The 18,107-nt window shown below is 41.0% G+C and overlaps 3 protein-coding genes across 3 annotated transcripts; all 3 read right to left on the bottom strand.

Annotated features, from left to right (window-relative positions):
- Positions 1 to 941: 941 nt before the first annotated feature.
- Positions 942 to 1,388, bottom strand: LOC133727865 (cold and drought-regulated protein CORA-like). The gene has a single exon (XM_062155277.1). The coding sequence runs from the start codon at positions 1,386 to 1,388 to the stop codon at positions 942 to 944; it is 447 nt and encodes a 148-aa protein (XP_062011261.1).
- A 3,056-nt stretch (positions 1,389 to 4,444) lies between these two features.
- LOC133737336 (2,3-bisphosphoglycerate-independent phosphoglycerate mutase-like) lies at positions 4,445 to 5,388 on the bottom strand. Its single transcript, XM_062164917.1, has 2 exons — positions 5,163 to 5,388; positions 4,445 to 5,073 (listed from the first exon to the last, which is right to left on the bottom strand). The coding sequence occupies exons 1-2, from the start codon at positions 5,361 to 5,363 to the stop codon at positions 4,972 to 4,974; spliced, it is 303 nt and encodes a 100-aa protein (XP_062020901.1). The 5' UTR covers positions 5,364 to 5,388; the 3' UTR covers positions 4,445 to 4,971.
- An 11,997-nt stretch (positions 5,389 to 17,385) lies between these two features.
- Positions 17,386 to 17,748, bottom strand: LOC133727858 (uncharacterized). The gene has a single exon (XM_062155265.1). The coding sequence runs from the start codon at positions 17,746 to 17,748 to the stop codon at positions 17,386 to 17,388; it is 363 nt and encodes a 120-aa protein (XP_062011249.1).
- Between the last annotated feature and the right edge of the window lie 359 nt (positions 17,749 to 18,107).

Genomic DNA, 18,107 nt, shown 5'->3' with positions numbered 1-18,107 from the left:
GAATTTAAAAAAAAAAAAACATGACAAAAAAAAAAGAAGAAGAATTTTTTTTTTGTCATGGTGTTTTTTTTCCTTGAAATGACAATTAAAAAAAAAATTCTTCTTCTTCTTCTTCAATGAGAGAGGATTAAAAAAAAAAAGAATTTTTTTTTATCATGGTTTTTTTTTTGTCATGGTGTTTTTTTTCCTTGAAATGACAATTTTAGCCCTTAAAGTGGGTTTTTTTGTCAAACTTAACGTCCAAATTGGACGGAATAGACACGGTTGAGGAAAATTGAAAAGCTCGAGGGGTAAACTGATTAAATTGAGAGGACATGGACTAACATGAAATTACCCCCAAACCTCAGGGGGGTAAACTGAATTTAATCCTAAGTTTTAATATCAAATTGGATAACTATTAATTCCTTATTTTTGGCTATAATCTGGTGACAAGTTTGCAAAAAAAATTTGTACTTAAAATTAGTCCACCCTATTTTCATATCCTGGATCCGCCACTGTGTCATATGCATTTAGATTGTCATATTTATTTCTAGGGAAAACGACTGTGTATTGATGAATTAATTATAGGAACTTGTTACTAACATAGCACATGCATTTCCCACCATAATAATGACCACCACCTCTTTTGTTCTTGCTAGACGAATCACAAGCAAATAACATTTGAATTGGCACGACTGAGACGGATATTAGGATCACCGTGCGGATAAAGAGAACACACACACTTGCAATACATTTGGAAGGATTGTAACACAATTCAAACTGAGCAGTAGTAATTAAGTATGCATTAACAACTAAGATGACAAGGTCAACTATCAAAAAAAATAAAAATGATGTCCACCACCGAAATGATATCAGCCACTGTGTCCACCACCGCCATGATGTCTACCACCGATGTGATGTGCACTACCTACATCGTGATCATATATGGTGATATCCACCGCTTACATGTGGTGATGTCCACCGCCCCCGTGATGTCCACCGCCTACATGATGATGTACACCGCCCCCGTGATGTCCACCGCCTACATGGTGATGTCCGCCGCCGCCATGATGTGCGCCGACATGGTGATGCCCGCCGCCGCCATGATGTGCACCACCTACATCATGTCCACCACCTATGTGATGGTCGCCGCCTCCATCTTGACCATCTCCACAGCCACCATCCCCACCGTCACCATCTGGACCATCCCCGCCGCCTCCATCTGCTTCATGTCTTTTCTTGTTGCGAGATGAAGTACCATAAGCAAATATTGCAAATGGTATGACCGAGAGGGTTATCAGAATCATCATACAGAAGAAGAACAAACCTCCAGAGTGCAGGCCCTCCGAGTATTCTTGCACTATACCCTCTGCATGTCCACCACCAAAAATAACATACTTTCTGGACATTATTGCTTCTTCTTCTTCTTCTTCTTCTTCTTCTTCAAGGTATGGGTTACAGATTTAGTAGCTACAGGATAACATCCGAACATATACATAAACTGGGTTCGGGATCAGCTTCAAATTTATGGTTGACTGTGTCTTAGCTATGCACGCAAGACTGATACTTCCTAGAAATTGCTCTTGAGTATATGCGCTTACACAGATGAACTGAATGCCCTTAGCATCATATTTTAAGCAAAAGATGAGGAAGGTGCATTAGCTATCAACATAATTTCACTTCCTTCATTCACCTCTTCCATAGCTTTGGCAAAAGCCTCTTCATTCTCACCCACAGCCTTAGACCATGTTGCATGCTCGTTGGTATCCACCAGAACCAACGCTTAAGCTTCTCCCTCCTAGTCGCCTTGGGAAACCTTGTCTTGCAAGGTTTAGGACCCTTTGTATTGTATTTGTTTTTGCTACCTTTTGGGCGTCCTCTCTTTTTTGTTGTTGAGATGTAGATCACACCATTTTCATTAGGCAGATCAAAACCATCATCCATATCCAGAGGCTTGTCTACCTGCATAGTTTCCACCCTAGCCTTTTTTCCGGCCTAAAATAGCTCAGAGGGTAGAGTGTAACATACTCCCAGAATGCTTGGGCTCTCCATGCACTGAACCCCTGTTCTAGATCCCTCAACCGTATGTTCCCAACTGGGAATAGCCTATAAACCAGATAGCGAGAATCTAACCATCTTAACAAGAGAAGTAAGAGCAGGAGAAGCTTCAGGAGCCTTACCAGGAGGCATACCAGTCTTCAGGGTATGAACCAGATTGGCCTTGATATCATAAGAGCAGTCAGGTTCAGTCTGGATCGAAGGCGTACCACGCTACTGCAATTGCTTCGCCTGCTTGTGCACCACAGGCACCAGTGCGCCCTTGCCTTTGTTACCATTCAGTTCCAAATTAGCAGCCACTCCTTGTCCCTTTCCCATATGCTGTAAATTAGGGTTTCTCACATGAAGGACTATAGCAACTTTCTTGGAGATGACTGGTCTTGGAACAATAGGCACCGAAACCCTAGTCGCCTCTAAGCTCTTGGCTTTATCTGCCTGTGCCATCAGAAATATTTCACAACCTTCAACGTCGTGGAAAAGCCATCGACAACCCTTGCAGTGGCCCTTGATCCGCTCATAGCCCAAGTCAATATCAGCAGCGATACCAGTAGTGAAGCGGAATGTCCTCGATGTCCACAATCAAGGAGAACACGGACTCATTGTTCCAGCGAGGACCGATGCAGAGCAGTCAGATCAACACAAAGAAAACGGCCCATGGAGAAGCCAATTAGAATGAGGGACTCCTCTGTGCGCAATGCGGAGGCAAGCGGCGCACCGTCACCCATGTCTCCAACCCGTGCAGCGGCACTCCATCGATCTCCGACAATCTGCCATACTCGCCAAGAATCAACATATGGCCATTGAAGAACCAAGGGCCACCATGCAAAATTTTACTACACTTTTCCTATACGACGAAAACGAAAGGAAATATGGCCAACCTATCCCCTAGTCCCCATATGGCCGAGAAAGTTCCAGGAAGGCCCTTCTTATCTCCCTCCTTACGCTGAATCAGGCAGCCTTCCAAATAATGGTAGTTGTCCGCCACCGTCGCTGAATCTACTGCCTCAAAATCCACCACCACGACCTTCATTAGAGCCAGAGCGATCGCCAAACGAGAAGCCATGTCTTTCGCCATCACAGAGTATAGATGAAGTTGCACAAAACTCTAGAAGAAATACTATGTTTCTCAACCCTAGCAAAGACGGCTAGGTTTTTGTCTTCCTTCCACGATAGAAAGATTTTCATAATTTGCTAGAACCCAACAAACTTCAAATTCATATATGTGTGTGTGTGTGTGTGTATCCATATTCAAATATATTTTTCACATTATATTTTCATAATATGCAAGAACCCAACAAACTTCGAATTCATGTACATGTGTTATTCAATCTGTTGATCGAATGTATGTGTAAGTCTACTGATCAAATTACATGAGATTTTTTCTCTTCTTGATTGAAGAAAACAATTTTTGTTTAAATCTAAGCATGAATATATTGAAAATAAAAAAAAAGAGGAAAAAAAGAATTTTTTTTTTTTAGAAGAATAATCTAGAACCATTAGATTTTTTTTTCCTTAAGAATTACATGGCATGATTTGTCAAATAGGTGATGTGTGTAGGTAACATGACATGACATCTAGAGTTAAGGTCACAAATCTTAGGCCTCATTTGAGACCAACAATCATTTTCCTAAGACAATTACACAACAACGCGGTTACTAACGCTAACAAGCTATGTGATTGAGTTCAAATCTTTCTACGGGGTTGGCAGCGGAGGTTTGGTCTTTGGCTAAGGTGTATGGTTATTAGAGTCGAGCTTACTGGAGCTGTGCACCCTGACTCTATTGCGGCTGAATCCGAGTTGCTGGAGCTTGCATAGGCTATGTTTGGTATGGCTGGGCTTTTCAAAAAAGCTGGCTTTTGCTTATTTCTGAGAATAAGTGGCTGAAAAGCAAAGTAGCTGAGTGTTTGGTAAACTGGCTTTTTATAAGAGCTGTCAGTGGCAAAAGCAGTGGCAAAGTGTTTGGTAAACTCAAACTGGCTTGTGCTTTTTGTTTGTGGAATGACCAAATTGGACATAAGAGATTATTTTGCCTTGATTGTTTGATAATACAACGTTATTATTTTTAATCTTTATTATGTCCTTATTAATTTTTGTTAACTTTCAATTTTTATAAATCATGGTGACCATATGATTAATATTAGACAATTTTAAGAATAAGAAATTTTTTAATTTCAGTGAAAAATGATTTCAAATTCAAGGGAATTTTGAAATTTTTTTGGTGTTGTTTTGTATCATGGATAAATAAGAAATAGACCATCAAATTCAAGGGAAAGATGATGTCTCAAGAAAAGAAAAAACTAAAAAGCAAAGCAATATTTACACAGCTTCAATCTAAAAAGACATTAGTTTGTAACAAACTTGGATATTCATGTTTAGGGCAAGAAATGCTATTTGGAAAGCAGAAAATAGCAAAAATCCATTTTCATCTCAACTGTTGTGTCATCTCCAAATCCCAGTACTCTCACAGCAGCTGTGAGCAAACATAGTTTTTCAAACTTATTTAACAAAAATAAGGGAAGTCAATGCCTCTTTGAATGGGCATCTGTAACCTAACATCAAAATTTAGGAAATAATAGAGTGAGAATTCTTTTCCCTATGTTCTCTTGGGAAGGGGCCTCAAATCCATGCAGATTGATCATAGTTGCAGCAACATTGGCAAGACCACCACTCGGAAGATCCTTGCGGAACCGAAAACCAGGTGCCAGTCCGTGGCCTCCAATAGCAATGGGAACCTTAACAAAGAAAAACAAAACCATAAATTAAAACCTGCGAAAGTGGACAGTAATTTTGATGACTGAATACAATAATCAGTAGGTTTCTTTTCATTTTTCAACTTGATTAAATACAAAACCATCAGATATATATCCATATCAAAAATTTGTCACCATTTCTTCAAAACTAACTTTAAAGACAATTACAGAAAACTATAGCAATCATACCTTGACAGCTTGATCAACAGCCTTGCAGGCAACAATTGTGGCCTCAATGTCACTAGTATGCCGCACCATGTCCCCATTGGGTAGGTTAACACGTACCTAAATATAAAAGAATGTAATTATATAGCACTCTGGATAAATAAAATCTGCCAAAAATACTTGCATATCAGATGGCTATTTTTTATTACCTGTTCAAACTTCTTGCTCAGAATAGCATCCCTTGCCTTTTCAGCAATCTCCAATGCCTTCATCTTTGGCTGGACGTTGAATGAGATTCCACTATCACTTGGAATTTCCACATATTCCTCCATTTCAGGGTTAAAGCATCCAGAGCGATTCCCATTCCAGAAGAAAGTAACGTGGCCAAATTTTACAGTCTCACTGTGCATACAAAAAACAAGAGAAAGTAAAGAAAAGGGTCAAATGAGTAGGAAGCCTAAAATTCAAAAAGGAAGGAAGAGTTCAAATAAGAGAAAATTTGTTAAATTTTATTTTACCGAAACCAAATTTTGTTTGAGTAAAAACAAGCTTCAAGAAAAATAAACTAAATTTGCACATTAACACGCAAACCATGATTTATATCAGCATGCAAACTAATTAGGAAAAAACTCCAAACCATCGGGCACATGCTTTTGAGAAAAACAAGTCAGTCCAACACATAACCAACAAGTCAGAGAGAGAAAAACAAGAACTGTTATTAACCCCTGATAGCTACAGCCTATTTTGTCTTTTTGTTAGGTTTCTTTTGATTTTTGGTTAGGTCTAATAAGTCCTTCCCCAGTTGAGCAAGGGTTTGGTTGTCTTGGTTTCATGGTTGTGCCATTTTTATGGTGTCATTTCCAGGGACTAAGTGATTTAATTTCGATGGTTTCTTGTTGTCAATGTAATGGGGAGACGCCCCTACACGTATATTGGTGGTTTTTGTATATGGTGTCGGAAGGGGATAGTTCCTTCTTGAGGTTGGCGATAAAGATGTATCAAGACTCCTGTAAAAGGTTGATTGTCTGTAGCCCGGAAGAGAGGGTAATTCATGTGGTTAGAGTTGAGCCCCTATCGGTTCATTGTATCTGTAACTACTGGTTCTACATTTGGGGTATGAGTAGGTCCTCTTCTCTAAACAGAGTAGTTGGAATTTTACAGAGTCATCCATGTCGTTGTAATTTCTTAGATTAATGAATTTCTTCTATTCTTTAAAAAATAAAAAAATAAAAAAAATAACAAGCATAACTAAGTACATGTTGTAGAGAAACTAAAATTGAGAGGAAATCGCTGTGTGTTCTCATTGATAATAGGGGCCTCTTTATATAGAGGATTACAATGCATAGAATCTCAATCATACAAGGAAATTAATCTTACATTGAATAGGAATCTAGATCCTTCTAATGTAACCCTATTACCACTAGGTTAAGTAACCTAAAGTTTGGGCCAGACACAAAATAGGGTTTTCCTTGAACACTCCCCCTTGTGTCGCCCAAACGCGGTGCTTCTCTAGTTGCCTCGCTAAAAACCTTGCCGAGTAACAAAAACCCAGTGGGACAAAAATAACCTCGGTCGAAGGGGAAAAAGAGCACAACACACCCTTCACGTTTCGAGAACATACATGTAGACATCTCCCCCTGATGTCTGCATCTCCCCCTGATGACTACGGTCATGGGAGTTCGGATAACTTCCGCAAACGATGCTACCAACATGTTTCTCGAAAGTGGAATTTAGGCAATGACTTAGTGAGCAAGTCTGCCACACTGTCCTCATATCAAACCTAATTCACTTTGATCTTGAGGAGAGTCTCTTGTTGCTGATTATCCTTGGTGTTGTCGCTTTTGATGTAGCCTTGCTTCATTTGTTCAAAACAAGCAGCATTATCCTAAATGCTCGTAGGCTCATCTGTGGTAGACTTCAAACCACAATTGTTCGAACATGCGTAGTTATGGATCCAATCCATAAACATTCACGAACCACTTCGTGAAGATATAGCGACTAGGGTCTATTCTGTAGACCTCCAAGATATCACGGTCTTTACCCATGGTGAACACTTAACCATTTTGGGAATGACCTTTGTGTGGGTCAGAGAGATACCCAACATCAGCAAAACCTTCCAAAACACATGTCGTTTTGGGATGGGGATAGTGGACGCAAGCCAGTGTTGGCGGCGTTCTTGGTGTGTGATGGGTCCGAATCCATCGTCTCTCTGTAGGGATAAAACAAGCCCATATCAATCATACATCTCAAGTATCGAAAGATATCTATTACACCAATCCAATGGCATCGCGTTGGCGCAAAGCTATACCTTAGCTAACAAGTTCACTGCAAATGAGATGTCCGGTGTTGTGCATTGAGCTAACGCGCCTATTGTACTTATGTAGGGAATTTCCGCCTCTAGCACATTTTCGCCATCATTCTTCGGACGAAGAGGATCCTTTTCAGGATCAAGACTACGGACGATCATGGGGGTGCTTGAAGGTTTGACCTTGTCAAAACGCCTAAGCATCTCTCAACACGATGCTCAAGTTCCAAACCGAGACATAATCGTGTTCTCCCAAAAATCCTTCATCTCAAACTCGAATTTCAAGTGTTCAGCGGTTTCCCTTAACTCTTTAAGGGCTTCCAATGAAGATCATGTCCAACATGAACCGCAATAGAATCCGAAACTTGTTGTAGAAACGCGTGGGCATATCCCTTCCCAATCAAGTAGTCACTTTAGTGAGCGTTTCAATCTTATTGTAAACGCGCTCCGTGGTCTAGAGCCACTTGACTTGGGTAAATGAAGTTCACAATGAACCTTCATGTATTTCGTATCTAGATCCCCATAGAGATACGTAGTGACCACATTTGTAAGCTACATGTTCAGTTATTTGGAAACTACCAAACTGACAAGGTAGTGGAGTGCAATGACATCCATTACGAGAGAATATGTCTCATCGCAGTCGATTCCAGGGCGTTTTGTGAGAAGCCTTGCGCCATAAGGCGAGATTACCATCTCTTTTTCTCATCACGCATTCTAACGAAGACACATTAGTCAATAGGTTTTATGTTAGGAGGTGTTGGCATCACTGGCTCAAAAACCTTCCTCTTCGTTAGAGAATCCAACTTAACCTGGGTCGCATCTTTCCATTTAGGCCAAATCTCTCTACGTTGGCATTCATTCATCAACGAAGCGTGGTTCGATATCATCTGACTCAACAAACTCATGCACAACGAAATGCGCAACTACATCATCAATTATGATGGAGTTTCTATCCCAAGTCTCATGTACACTTGTGTAAGTTTCATAGAGCTCTATATTCTCAGGAATAGGTTCTAACGTTGAGGCGTCCCCCAACGATAACTATAACCCGGAAGATACTCATGAGACGGATTTTAAGTGTCGATGATCAAAGGATTGGAGTGTGCCAAAGTATCCTTCGAACCCACGGGCCTCCCATGCATCCTAGTTGGGGCCATGGCCTGTAACGCCAGAGTGCCACTCTCTTTGGCGTTGGCGCCATGCCTACCTCCGTATAGGGTGGCGCTACGTCCTCTCGTTGGGACGTACATCATTGCAGGCATATTTGCAGCAGATGTGTGATCTCGTCACTTTAGTAGGGATCGAGGTGAGACATAGTGGGGACAGACCACGACAATTCCTGTCGTTCCTGCTGAACATCTATGTTCTTAGCTCCCCCTAACGACGGGAAGACTGTCTCATCAAAATGACAACCCGCAAATCTAATGGTATGGAGATCGCCTTGCAAGGGCATTAAGTGGCGGACAATTGTTGGAGTCTCAAATCCAACGTAGTTGCCCATTCGTCTATACGGACCCATCATAGAGAGTTGTGGCGGCGCAATTGGCACATAAATGCCACACTCAAATATGCGTAAGTACGATTCTTGTACCCAGTCACTAACTGTAACGCAGAGGTAGATTGAGTGGCAGTGGGTCGTAGATGAATTAGCATAGCTGCATGCGATATTGCATCACCCCAAGCGGATATAAGGAGATTGGTGCGCATTACCAATGTCCGGACTACAATCGTAGTCGTTTCCGCCAGACCATTTGGATGTGTGCATGGGAATATGATGTCAAACATCAGTCCCAATGCAATAACCATCGAGAGTCTTCGATGTAAACTCACTAGCATAGTTAAACCCAATTGACTGAATAGGATGATTCGGGGAGTCATGAGCCCGTTGTCATACGATATGTGCTAGGAGTGTAGCATAAGCAGCATTACAAGTGGACAATAGCACAACACGTGACCAGCGTGTTTGCGTGTCAACCAACATCATGAGATATTTAAACGTCTGCAAGTTGGTTGAATCAGTCCATAGAATCCCCATGGATTCTATGTAAGGACAAAATGAGTATTTTCATATCCTTTGCATAGGACGGTCTCAGTCCTAACTTCCCTAAGGAACAGGCTTTGTAAAACGAGCGAGAGGCCTTAGAATCAACCAATGAGGTTTTTGGTTGGGGCTAAGCGTCTGTAGCGCTATTAGAAGCAAAATGTGTGACTACATCTCCCAACATGGCGTTGGAGCCATGGGAATTAGCATGTATGGCGTCATGGCCATTGGGAGGAACAACCATGGCGTCATGCTCATGGTTGGCGCCATAAATGGCGTCATCACGAGGGACTTGGGCGGCCCTATGGCGTCCCAAGACAGCTGCAGCGCCAAATGCTGCGGTGACTGCTGTCTTACTTAGTCCTGGAATCAATTTTCGATTCTTGCTTTTTTTCACTCTGAAGAATGGATGTCCGTGTGAAGTCTTTAGTATACGGAGCATCATATCATGACTAGGATGATCTATCCTGTCGTGACAAAGCCAATATGTGTCTAAATCCAAGAGATCTTCTCTCATAACTTTTATTGGATTAATAGCTCGAATAGTGACATAGAGTCCACTAGAGAGACACATAAACTTCTCTAAGATGCGCATTTGTTCGCAATCATTAGAGGTATTGGAAAGAAACTCATTTCCGTTCTCTACATGCGTTTTGGGATGAAATTCATTGGCTACTCATAGGTGCGATTTGCCCTAGGAGCGTAGAGAGTTTTTGCGACAGTAATCAAGGTGCCTTTTGGCAAGGGGAACTTGGGCTATTCCATGTCCTTGAATTAATACTGATGGCCCAGCCATCGTAGTCACAAAGTAATATGCTCAGAATCAAAATTGAGTCATAATGAAAAGAACTCGAAATTTTATTCATAAGTCAACGGAGTACATCATTGTCTCTTAACCATTAGGAGAATCTAACCCAAATACTAGCGAATGCAAAACAAAGGTAGTCGTTTGACTTCTTTCGGTAACTCCAAAATAAATATGACCAGGTGAGTAGAGAGATGTCGGTGGAGAAAAGCTCGCTTAAGTACCACTTATCTCAAAACCTTTCTAGACATCACACTCATTCTGGATGAGCCTATGTGAAGAAAAACTAAACCAATGGCATTTACTACAAAGTATATGGCAATTGCCTATTACATCTCTTGGAAAATAAAGACTTAAACAGAATTGGCTATCTATTGATCCCAGCCAGATTTGTAGTCTTCAACCCTTCACGCTAGATCATCTTCTTGATCTTCTTGTTCCACATAGTGAGCTTCTCTTGCCTCACAATATGCTTTGTAGGCGGTGGCAAGTTCTTCACGAGCTCTACAAATGTGTGCCCAATGATCAGACACTCCACATCAAGAACATACATCTTTTTGCTCAAACTCCATTGATTGAGGCGTTTTGAAAGCGTCATTTAGATGACTCTTAGTGTTGGTGGCGCCACCAACATATGGCCAGAGGCGTTGCCTCCCTCTCTCTTTCCACGTTGACCTCTTCGGTTCCGTGTTCGCCTATTTTGGCGATTACCTTCCCAAGTAGAGCGATTATATGGACCAGAAAGTCCAGAAGTATCCCTAATGTTAGGGTTTTGCTCTTGGCGCCTTCTCTTAGGGGCGCGACTATAATTAGATTCCGGAATATGCTCTATTTCCACGGATCTCGAATTATAGTTCTTCATAAGGATGTTGTCACGCTTTTCAGCGACATTCATAGCTCCAATGAGCTCATGAAACCTTGTGATCCGTCCTGTAGTAACATCAATTCGATAGTTCTTAGCAACCATCAATGCAGAGACGGGGAAGGTAGAGAGAGTCTTCTCAATCAACATCGCATTTGTGATCTCTTTACCACAGAATTCCATTAAGGATTTAATGCGAAGTGCTTCCGAGTTGTAGTCAAGAACTGACTTGAAATCACAGAAGCGGAGGCTATGCCATCTCACTTCTAGGTCAGGAAGCAGGGAGTCATGGACGTTGCCAAATCTTTCTTCGAGTGAGACCCACAGCCTTCTGGGGTCTTCTTCATTCATACACTCTTACCGGAGCGAATCATCCATATGACGAGTCATTAGGATGATGGCTTTCGCCTTATTTGCCTCTAAGGCTGCTCTATTTGCTTCCAAAGCTTGAGCTTGCTCAACAGTTAACACGTCCTGGCTAGGCTCGAGAATCATATCCAGGATTCCATCAGCCTTGAGATGCTGGCGGACATCACGAACCCACCTGTCATATCCAGAGCCAGTTGTTCCCAATGGAGCAAAGTCCAATTTGTTTAGGTTACTCATCCTGAAAGAGAACAAGAAAAAAGGGTTAGTTTCGGAGCATAAAAGGCTACCACGAAAACATATAAAATTTCTGAGCGTAGTCGCTTCCAAGAAATTAGGAATTTCAGAGCTTAGTCGCTTCCAAGAAATTCGATTCCAAGAGGGGTTGGATTAGATCGAAACAATGATGTGTTTGTGGTCGATCATAACTTCTCAACAAACTCTAAGTTTGGAGGACTCTACAAGCTCTAAGCTTGGAGTGAGCACGAACCCCCACAGTTTGGCTTAATTAAGTCTCCCCTATGATGAAGAAACGGAGGTAGAAGAAGGGAGGTTGCAAGTCCCCGAGAAAAACGATAAAAACTTCAAAAACGGGAACTTTTAGAAAAGTTCACCTTGAAAAATTGCCGGAAATCTTGACCGGAAAAATTGGCCGGAAAAAGTCACCGGGAAACTGCCGGAAAGTCGCCGGAAAAGTGGTCGGAAAAGTAGCCAGAAAGGTCGCCGGCGGCGGCCAGAATAGTGGCCGGAAAGTTGACTGAAAAAGGTCAACCGGCGTTGACCAGAGTTGACCGGTGCTGACGTGGCGCTGTCCGCTGCTGACGTGGCTGCTGACTGGTGCTGACGTGGCTGCTGACCGCTTGCTGACTGTGCTGCTGACGTGGCTTGCGTCAGTGGGCCGTGGCTTGGGCTGCCTCTTCCTTTTTTTTTTTTCTTTTCTTCTGCTGGTTTTTCTGCCGAACTTTCAGTCGGCCGGTTCAGCAAGTTTCAGGCCGGTTTTCAGGGAATTTCTTCCGGTTCTGGATTTCTGGGTTTGAGGTGCTACTGCTGGAAAAATTTGGTAGTAATCGGAAGTCCGGAAGGTGGTGAACCGGTGAAATATTTGCTGCGGGTTGTTTGGAGCTTCCGATGGCCGGTTCGGTAAGTTTCCGGCCGGTTCTTGGGGTGGCGCAGCCGGTTCTGGAGTCCTGGGAAGGAGGGCTTCAAGATGTGTGGCGGGGGCCGAAAGGGTTTCAAGGTTTTGTATTCGGATTTAGGGTTTGGCTATTTGTTTCAGGGTTAGGACGTCGTGCTGATAACGTGTTGTAGAGAAACTGAAATTGAGAGGAAATCGCTGTGTGTTCTCATTGATAATAGGGGCCTCTTTATATAGAGGATTACAATGCATAGAATCTCAATCATACAAGGAAAGTAATCTTACATTGAATAGGAATCTAGATCCTTCTAATGTAACCCTATTACCACTAGGTTAAGTAACCTAGAGTTTAGGCCAGACACAAAATAGGGTTTTCCTTGAACAGTACCTCATTTTTTATTTTTCAGACTCAATTTTTTATTTTCTAATTAGAAATATTTATGTGCTACAGTTACGGTCTTAATGATCAATAAGTTAATCATCTGATCGAGTACATCAAATTCTGTTGAAGTTGGAAGTCAATCATAGACTTTTTGCATTTTTCTTGTGAGCAGGAAAAGTTATAAGAATTAAAAAATAAGTGATGATATATGTACATGTAGAAGCCCGATTAAGTGAGCATGCTACACATAAACATAATTTTGAAGCAAATAAAGATAAATCTTATTTTCTTTCTAGTTAAATCTCCGCTTCCTAGCAATTAACTTTCATCAACCACCACCACAACCGCTACCACTCCCACCACCTGCATCATCACTACCACAATCGCCACCCCCGTCAGCATAACCACTGCTACACCTCTTTTTCTTATGTGATCCTCAAACGAATATCACCGTTGATATGAGTGACAGTGACAGACCAAAAGCAGCCCCCTGAGTTTTTTTTGGAAAATCCCCACTACATGCTTGATAGGCCCCGTGTCTGATTCACCCCTTTTATTGTATATAAGTTAATTAGTTTGAGTTTTACTTTCCTCGATTTCATTTTACCGATTAAGGGTTCCAAAGAGTTGAATTTTTATAGAATGACAATTTGAGGAAATTTTCTTCGGGAAGTTGTAGATCACGTTAAACCGAGTCTGTGGACACGTGACACGCTTAAATCAGAGTTCGTATGGAAAAATTATGATCTAAAATGTAAAAGTTACCGTTTTGGTAAATTGCTTATAAATAAATTTTTCCACCTTGGTAACTTGCCATTTCCGGAAAAATCACCTTTTTATCCTGTTCATTTTCTCTCGGCCGGCCCTGAAGACCTAACCAGACCCATTTAAGGAAACCGACGATAACTTCATTGTTCGACGACCAATCCAAACGCCACCGTTACCATTGGAACGCTCTCTCATTCCTCAAGTCTTTGGTGGTTTGGTGGCTCGATTTGAGTCGTAGAAGGTGCATCAAGGTGGAAAAGGCAGTGGCGGCGCAGTTTCAGGTATCCGATCGGAACTCTTGATTCCGGCCACCTCTAGCAGTGATTCTTGTCAATTTTGAAGCCCTTGAGACGTACACCAATCCCTTCAAGTCTCTTGATTCGATTTGAAGTGTGGAGGCTGAACCAAGGATTTAAATTTCTAGGGTTTTGCGAGGTAATTTTCGGCCGATTTATGCATTTCTAAACTTTGTTGTAGTTGTGAAAGTTGTTGGGTTGGATGAGAGGAAGATTTTGGCATAGGTGGTTTCACCCAATTTAAGGGGTCAGAGAAGGCGGCGCGTGGGGGCACGTGGGGTTGATTCTGACCTCCTAATTTGGCTGGTTGTGTTAGGTTTAACATTTAGAACTTGTAGATGGTGACACGCCTAATTCGGGAAGTTGTAGATCACGTTAAACCGAGTCTGTGGACACGTGACACACCTAATTCGGTGAAAATCGGAGAAAGTTTAATATTGATGGTGAATTTCCGGAAAGTTTCGGTTGTCGATTTACGGGAATCCGATCGTTGGAATTTCCCTCGTTTTATTATAGAATACCTAAATCGACGAAACGATGTTGATGGTGAAGTTTAGGTTGAATCCGAGAAAGTTGGAAGCTTTTAGATTTTCAGGGGTGACATTGGGTTCGATTTTGTTCTTCATAATTTAATTTCCGAACCATGAGTTTTTGTTCAAGAATACCGTTTTGTACAGGACGAGAGGAGCCACTTGAGTAGAGTCCCGATCGACGTCAGGCTTAGCCGTTTACTATGAGTGGACATTCTCTTTTTAAATAATATGCATGCAATAATGTTTCATAATTAATCGTTTTATTTATATCTTGGTTTCGGAATATGAAATTTGGCTTGGTTTATTGATTTGGTTTTCGGTGATTATTTTCAGAATATGAATTGAATTTGGTTATTGATTTCATCATCAGTTATAAATTTTGGAAATGGTTGAGAATTTCTTACTTGATTTGGATTCGTCATGACATCGGATTTAAGTATTGTTTATTGTGAGATTTTGGGGAAGCTTCACTGATTCTCAATTTTCATATGATTTTTCCTATGCCATACTTGTTGTGAAATTACCATGCTAGCATGTCGTTCCACCTTTCGAGGCGATATGACTACTACACTCACGGTGGAGTCACGAAAGCCCTTTCTGCCTTTGTGGTCATGTCGTGCTGCCTTAGTGGCGGTATCACAAAAGCCCAGTACTCTATCCGCCTCTGGCGTAAGGTACGGGAGTATGAGAGTACTTTCAGCCTGGGAGGCCCTTACATGAGCGTACGATGCTCACTTGTATGGCTACTATCTTTACCTATTTTAATTTTGCCACTTGGACAAGCGACGCCAGTCGGTTTTTATTCTTTCAAATATTTTCATAAGCCCTTGCATGCATCGTGGATTTTCTTTACATATGCACAAGCGGGAAAGTAATAACTTCTTGTTTTCATTTTAAATCCGATTATTTATTTTTGTCCACTTAAGCTAACCTTTTTCAATTACTTTCCCCTGGGCTCTTTGGTTTTAAATGCCCAATTCGCAGTGTTGTTGTTCGGCACTATAGTAGGAGTTGAGGCATAGTATCCACATCCGCTGCTGCCATCTCATCTGTAGGTCACTTGTTTAACCTACTAGTTGTTATTTCAATTTCTTGTCTTAGTTGCTCTGATCACCTTAGGATGTTATTTTAAAATTCGAAGTATTTTTATTCAGGTTCTATGACCTGACTATGAGAGATTCTAAACAATTGTGTAAAATAAATTGTGGTTTTTGCATGTTGGATTTCTTCTGTTTTTGGTTTAGCTTGAGATGTTTTTACTCGATTATGGAGTTGGTGTTGTTTGGGAAGCAGGGTGGCTCGAGAAGTGGAAGGGTGGATCTTGTTTTGTTATTGAAAGTATTTATAGTGTTTTCTACAGGTTTGGGTTGTCTACTTTTATGGGAAATTCAGCCTAATCTTTGGTAGAATTTTCTCAAAAATTGGGCCACATAGGCCACCTCAAAACTTGTCTTAGTTGCTTTGATCACCTTGGGATGTCGTTTTAAATTCGAAGTATTTTTATTCAGGGTCTATGAACTGACTATGGGAGATTCTAGACAATTGTGTAAAATAAATTGTGGTTCTTGCATGTTGGATTTCTTCTGTTTTTGATTTAGCTTAAGATGTTTTTACTTGATTATGGAGTTGGTGTTGTTTGGGGAGTAGCGTGGCTCGAGAAGTGTAAGGGTGGATCTTGTTTTGTTATTGGAAGTGTTTATAGTGTTTTCTACAGGTTTGGGTTGTCTACTTTTAGGGGAATTTCTGCCTAATTTTTTGTAGAATTTTCTCGAAAATTAGGCCCCATAGGCCATCTCGGATTTCAGGGTGAAATTCGCGGCGAGTCCTGTCAGTTCTCAACACCAAGAACAAAATATTTTCTAGCCATTTCCTTTTTGAATATTTGAGTTACTGATTTAGTAGATATAGGATAACATCCAAGCACATGTATAGATATGAACTGGGTTTTGGGATATCAACTTCAAACTTTCCAAGCCGTTGCCGGCTACATATGGTTGACAATGTCTTAGCTACACAAAACTGAATATTTCTTATAAATTTCTAGCGAGTACGACACACACATATATGGTTAGGATAAATTGCAAATATCAGTTTAGGACTTTCCTGGAACCGATCATGTAGCTACAAGTTCAAAAGTTTGCTAATTAGAAGTTGCATATATTTGTTTAATTAATACAAAATCCAGTATCACACGTGCTAGCTAATTTTATATTTTTAATTTTGTTCAACCTAACTTGGACATGTATATGACAGATTGGGCTTGGCCGGCGTCATTATTGGTCCGATCGGCGAACAGTGATAGATTGTTAAGTAAAGAAAGCAGAAGAAACGGAATTTTAATCCAGATGGGTCATCTAAAAAAGATCAGGTGCAGAGGAAGATAAAGTTTCAAGCCAAGAAGAAACTAAATTTCAGCTATTTATCTTTTTTTTTTTAAAAAATTACTCGTCTATAAATATGTCTAAGAGACTAAGATCATCTATAAACATAAGTTTTCTTTCATCTAACCTTACTCATCTATAAATATGCAACAGCTAGAATGAATTTTTTTTTTTTTTTTTTTTTTTTTTAAAAAAAAAAAAACCCCACTCCATTTCCACCATTGATAGGGCTCGAACTCCTGACCTCTTATATATGAGACCAAAGTCTTACCACCCCACCAAACACACACCCTTGAATAGACAACCATTTTTTTTTTAAAAGAAAACAATAAGAATAAAAATGAAACATTTATTGCATTTTTTGTCCAAATGTAGAATACGGATTGAAGATGAGGAAAAAAAAAACACATCATATCAATCTACATGCTATAAAAACAATCTCTTCGGATTTCATTTATTTCCTGAGCTGATCTGTACAACATCAATGATAACAACATAGACCGAGAGATGTACCTTTATTAGTAGACATAAATGAATAATAAACTACAACCATATTTTCTAACAACCACCACCTCCACCTCCACAACCACCACCTCCACCACCACCGCCTCCACCACCTCCACAACCACCACCTCCACCTCCACCACCAGCTCCACAACCACCGCCTCCACCACCTCCACAACCACCACCTCCACCTCCACCACCAGCTCCACAACCACCACCTCCACAACCACCCCCTCCACCACCGCCACCCCTCCCTCTCTTGCTTGATCCACAAGCAAATATGACCATAGATATGAGTGAGAGAGACATAAGAACCATGCAAACCAAAAGCAGGCCGCCCAAGTTGTCTGCCAAGATATTGAGACCTACTCCCACTCCATGACCACCACCACCAACAACAAAATCATTTCTAGCCATATTTTGGGTCTCGATGCCTTACAATAATTTACTATATGAACAAATGCTGTGTTCGATTACAACAGCTATATATAGGAATTTCAAGCATATATGTATACATCCACCTATGAGTAAATGCGGTGTTGAAGTTTCGAAGCCGTACGTCGCAAGTTATTTGAATTGATCGAAACTTCGAGGCTTCTAGCTGTGCAAAACTGACTAGTTGCTTAGAAATTTCAATTATTCAGAACTGGGTCTCTGCAGTTGCTTCCCAGAAATTTTACTTACCGGTCGTGATGTTGAAGGGTTGAACCTCAGAAAAGTCTATTACAAGGGTCTGATTCAGTGCTGTAAGATACGTATGATTAATGCAAAATGTC

This window comes from Rosa rugosa, chromosome 1 (genome assembly GCF_958449725.1).
Source record: "Rosa rugosa chromosome 1, drRosRugo1.1, whole genome shotgun sequence".
Classification (NCBI taxonomy): domain Eukaryota; kingdom Viridiplantae; phylum Streptophyta; class Magnoliopsida; order Rosales; family Rosaceae; genus Rosa; species Rosa rugosa.
Note: the sequence above shows the minus strand (reverse complement) of the source record. Positions and strands in the feature narration are given on the sequence as shown.

Bases quoted from the DNA above. Each gene is read 5' to 3' on its own strand.
- LOC133727858 (XM_062155265.1), bottom strand. From the start codon at position 17,748: ATGGCTAGAAATGATTTTGTTGTTGGTGGTGGTGGTCATGGAGTGGGA.
- LOC133727865 (XM_062155277.1), bottom strand. From the start codon at position 1,388: ATGTCCAGAAAGTATGTTATTTTTGGTGGTGGACATGCAGAGGGTATA.
- LOC133737336 (XM_062164917.1), bottom strand. From the start codon at position 5,363: ATGCACAGTGAGACTGTAAAATTTGGCCACGTTACTTTCTTCTGGAAT. The intron at 5,074-5,162 runs GTAATAAAAAAT...TTTTATATTTAG, and splicing joins TGAGCAAGAAGTTTGAACAG to GTACGTGTTAACCTACCCAA.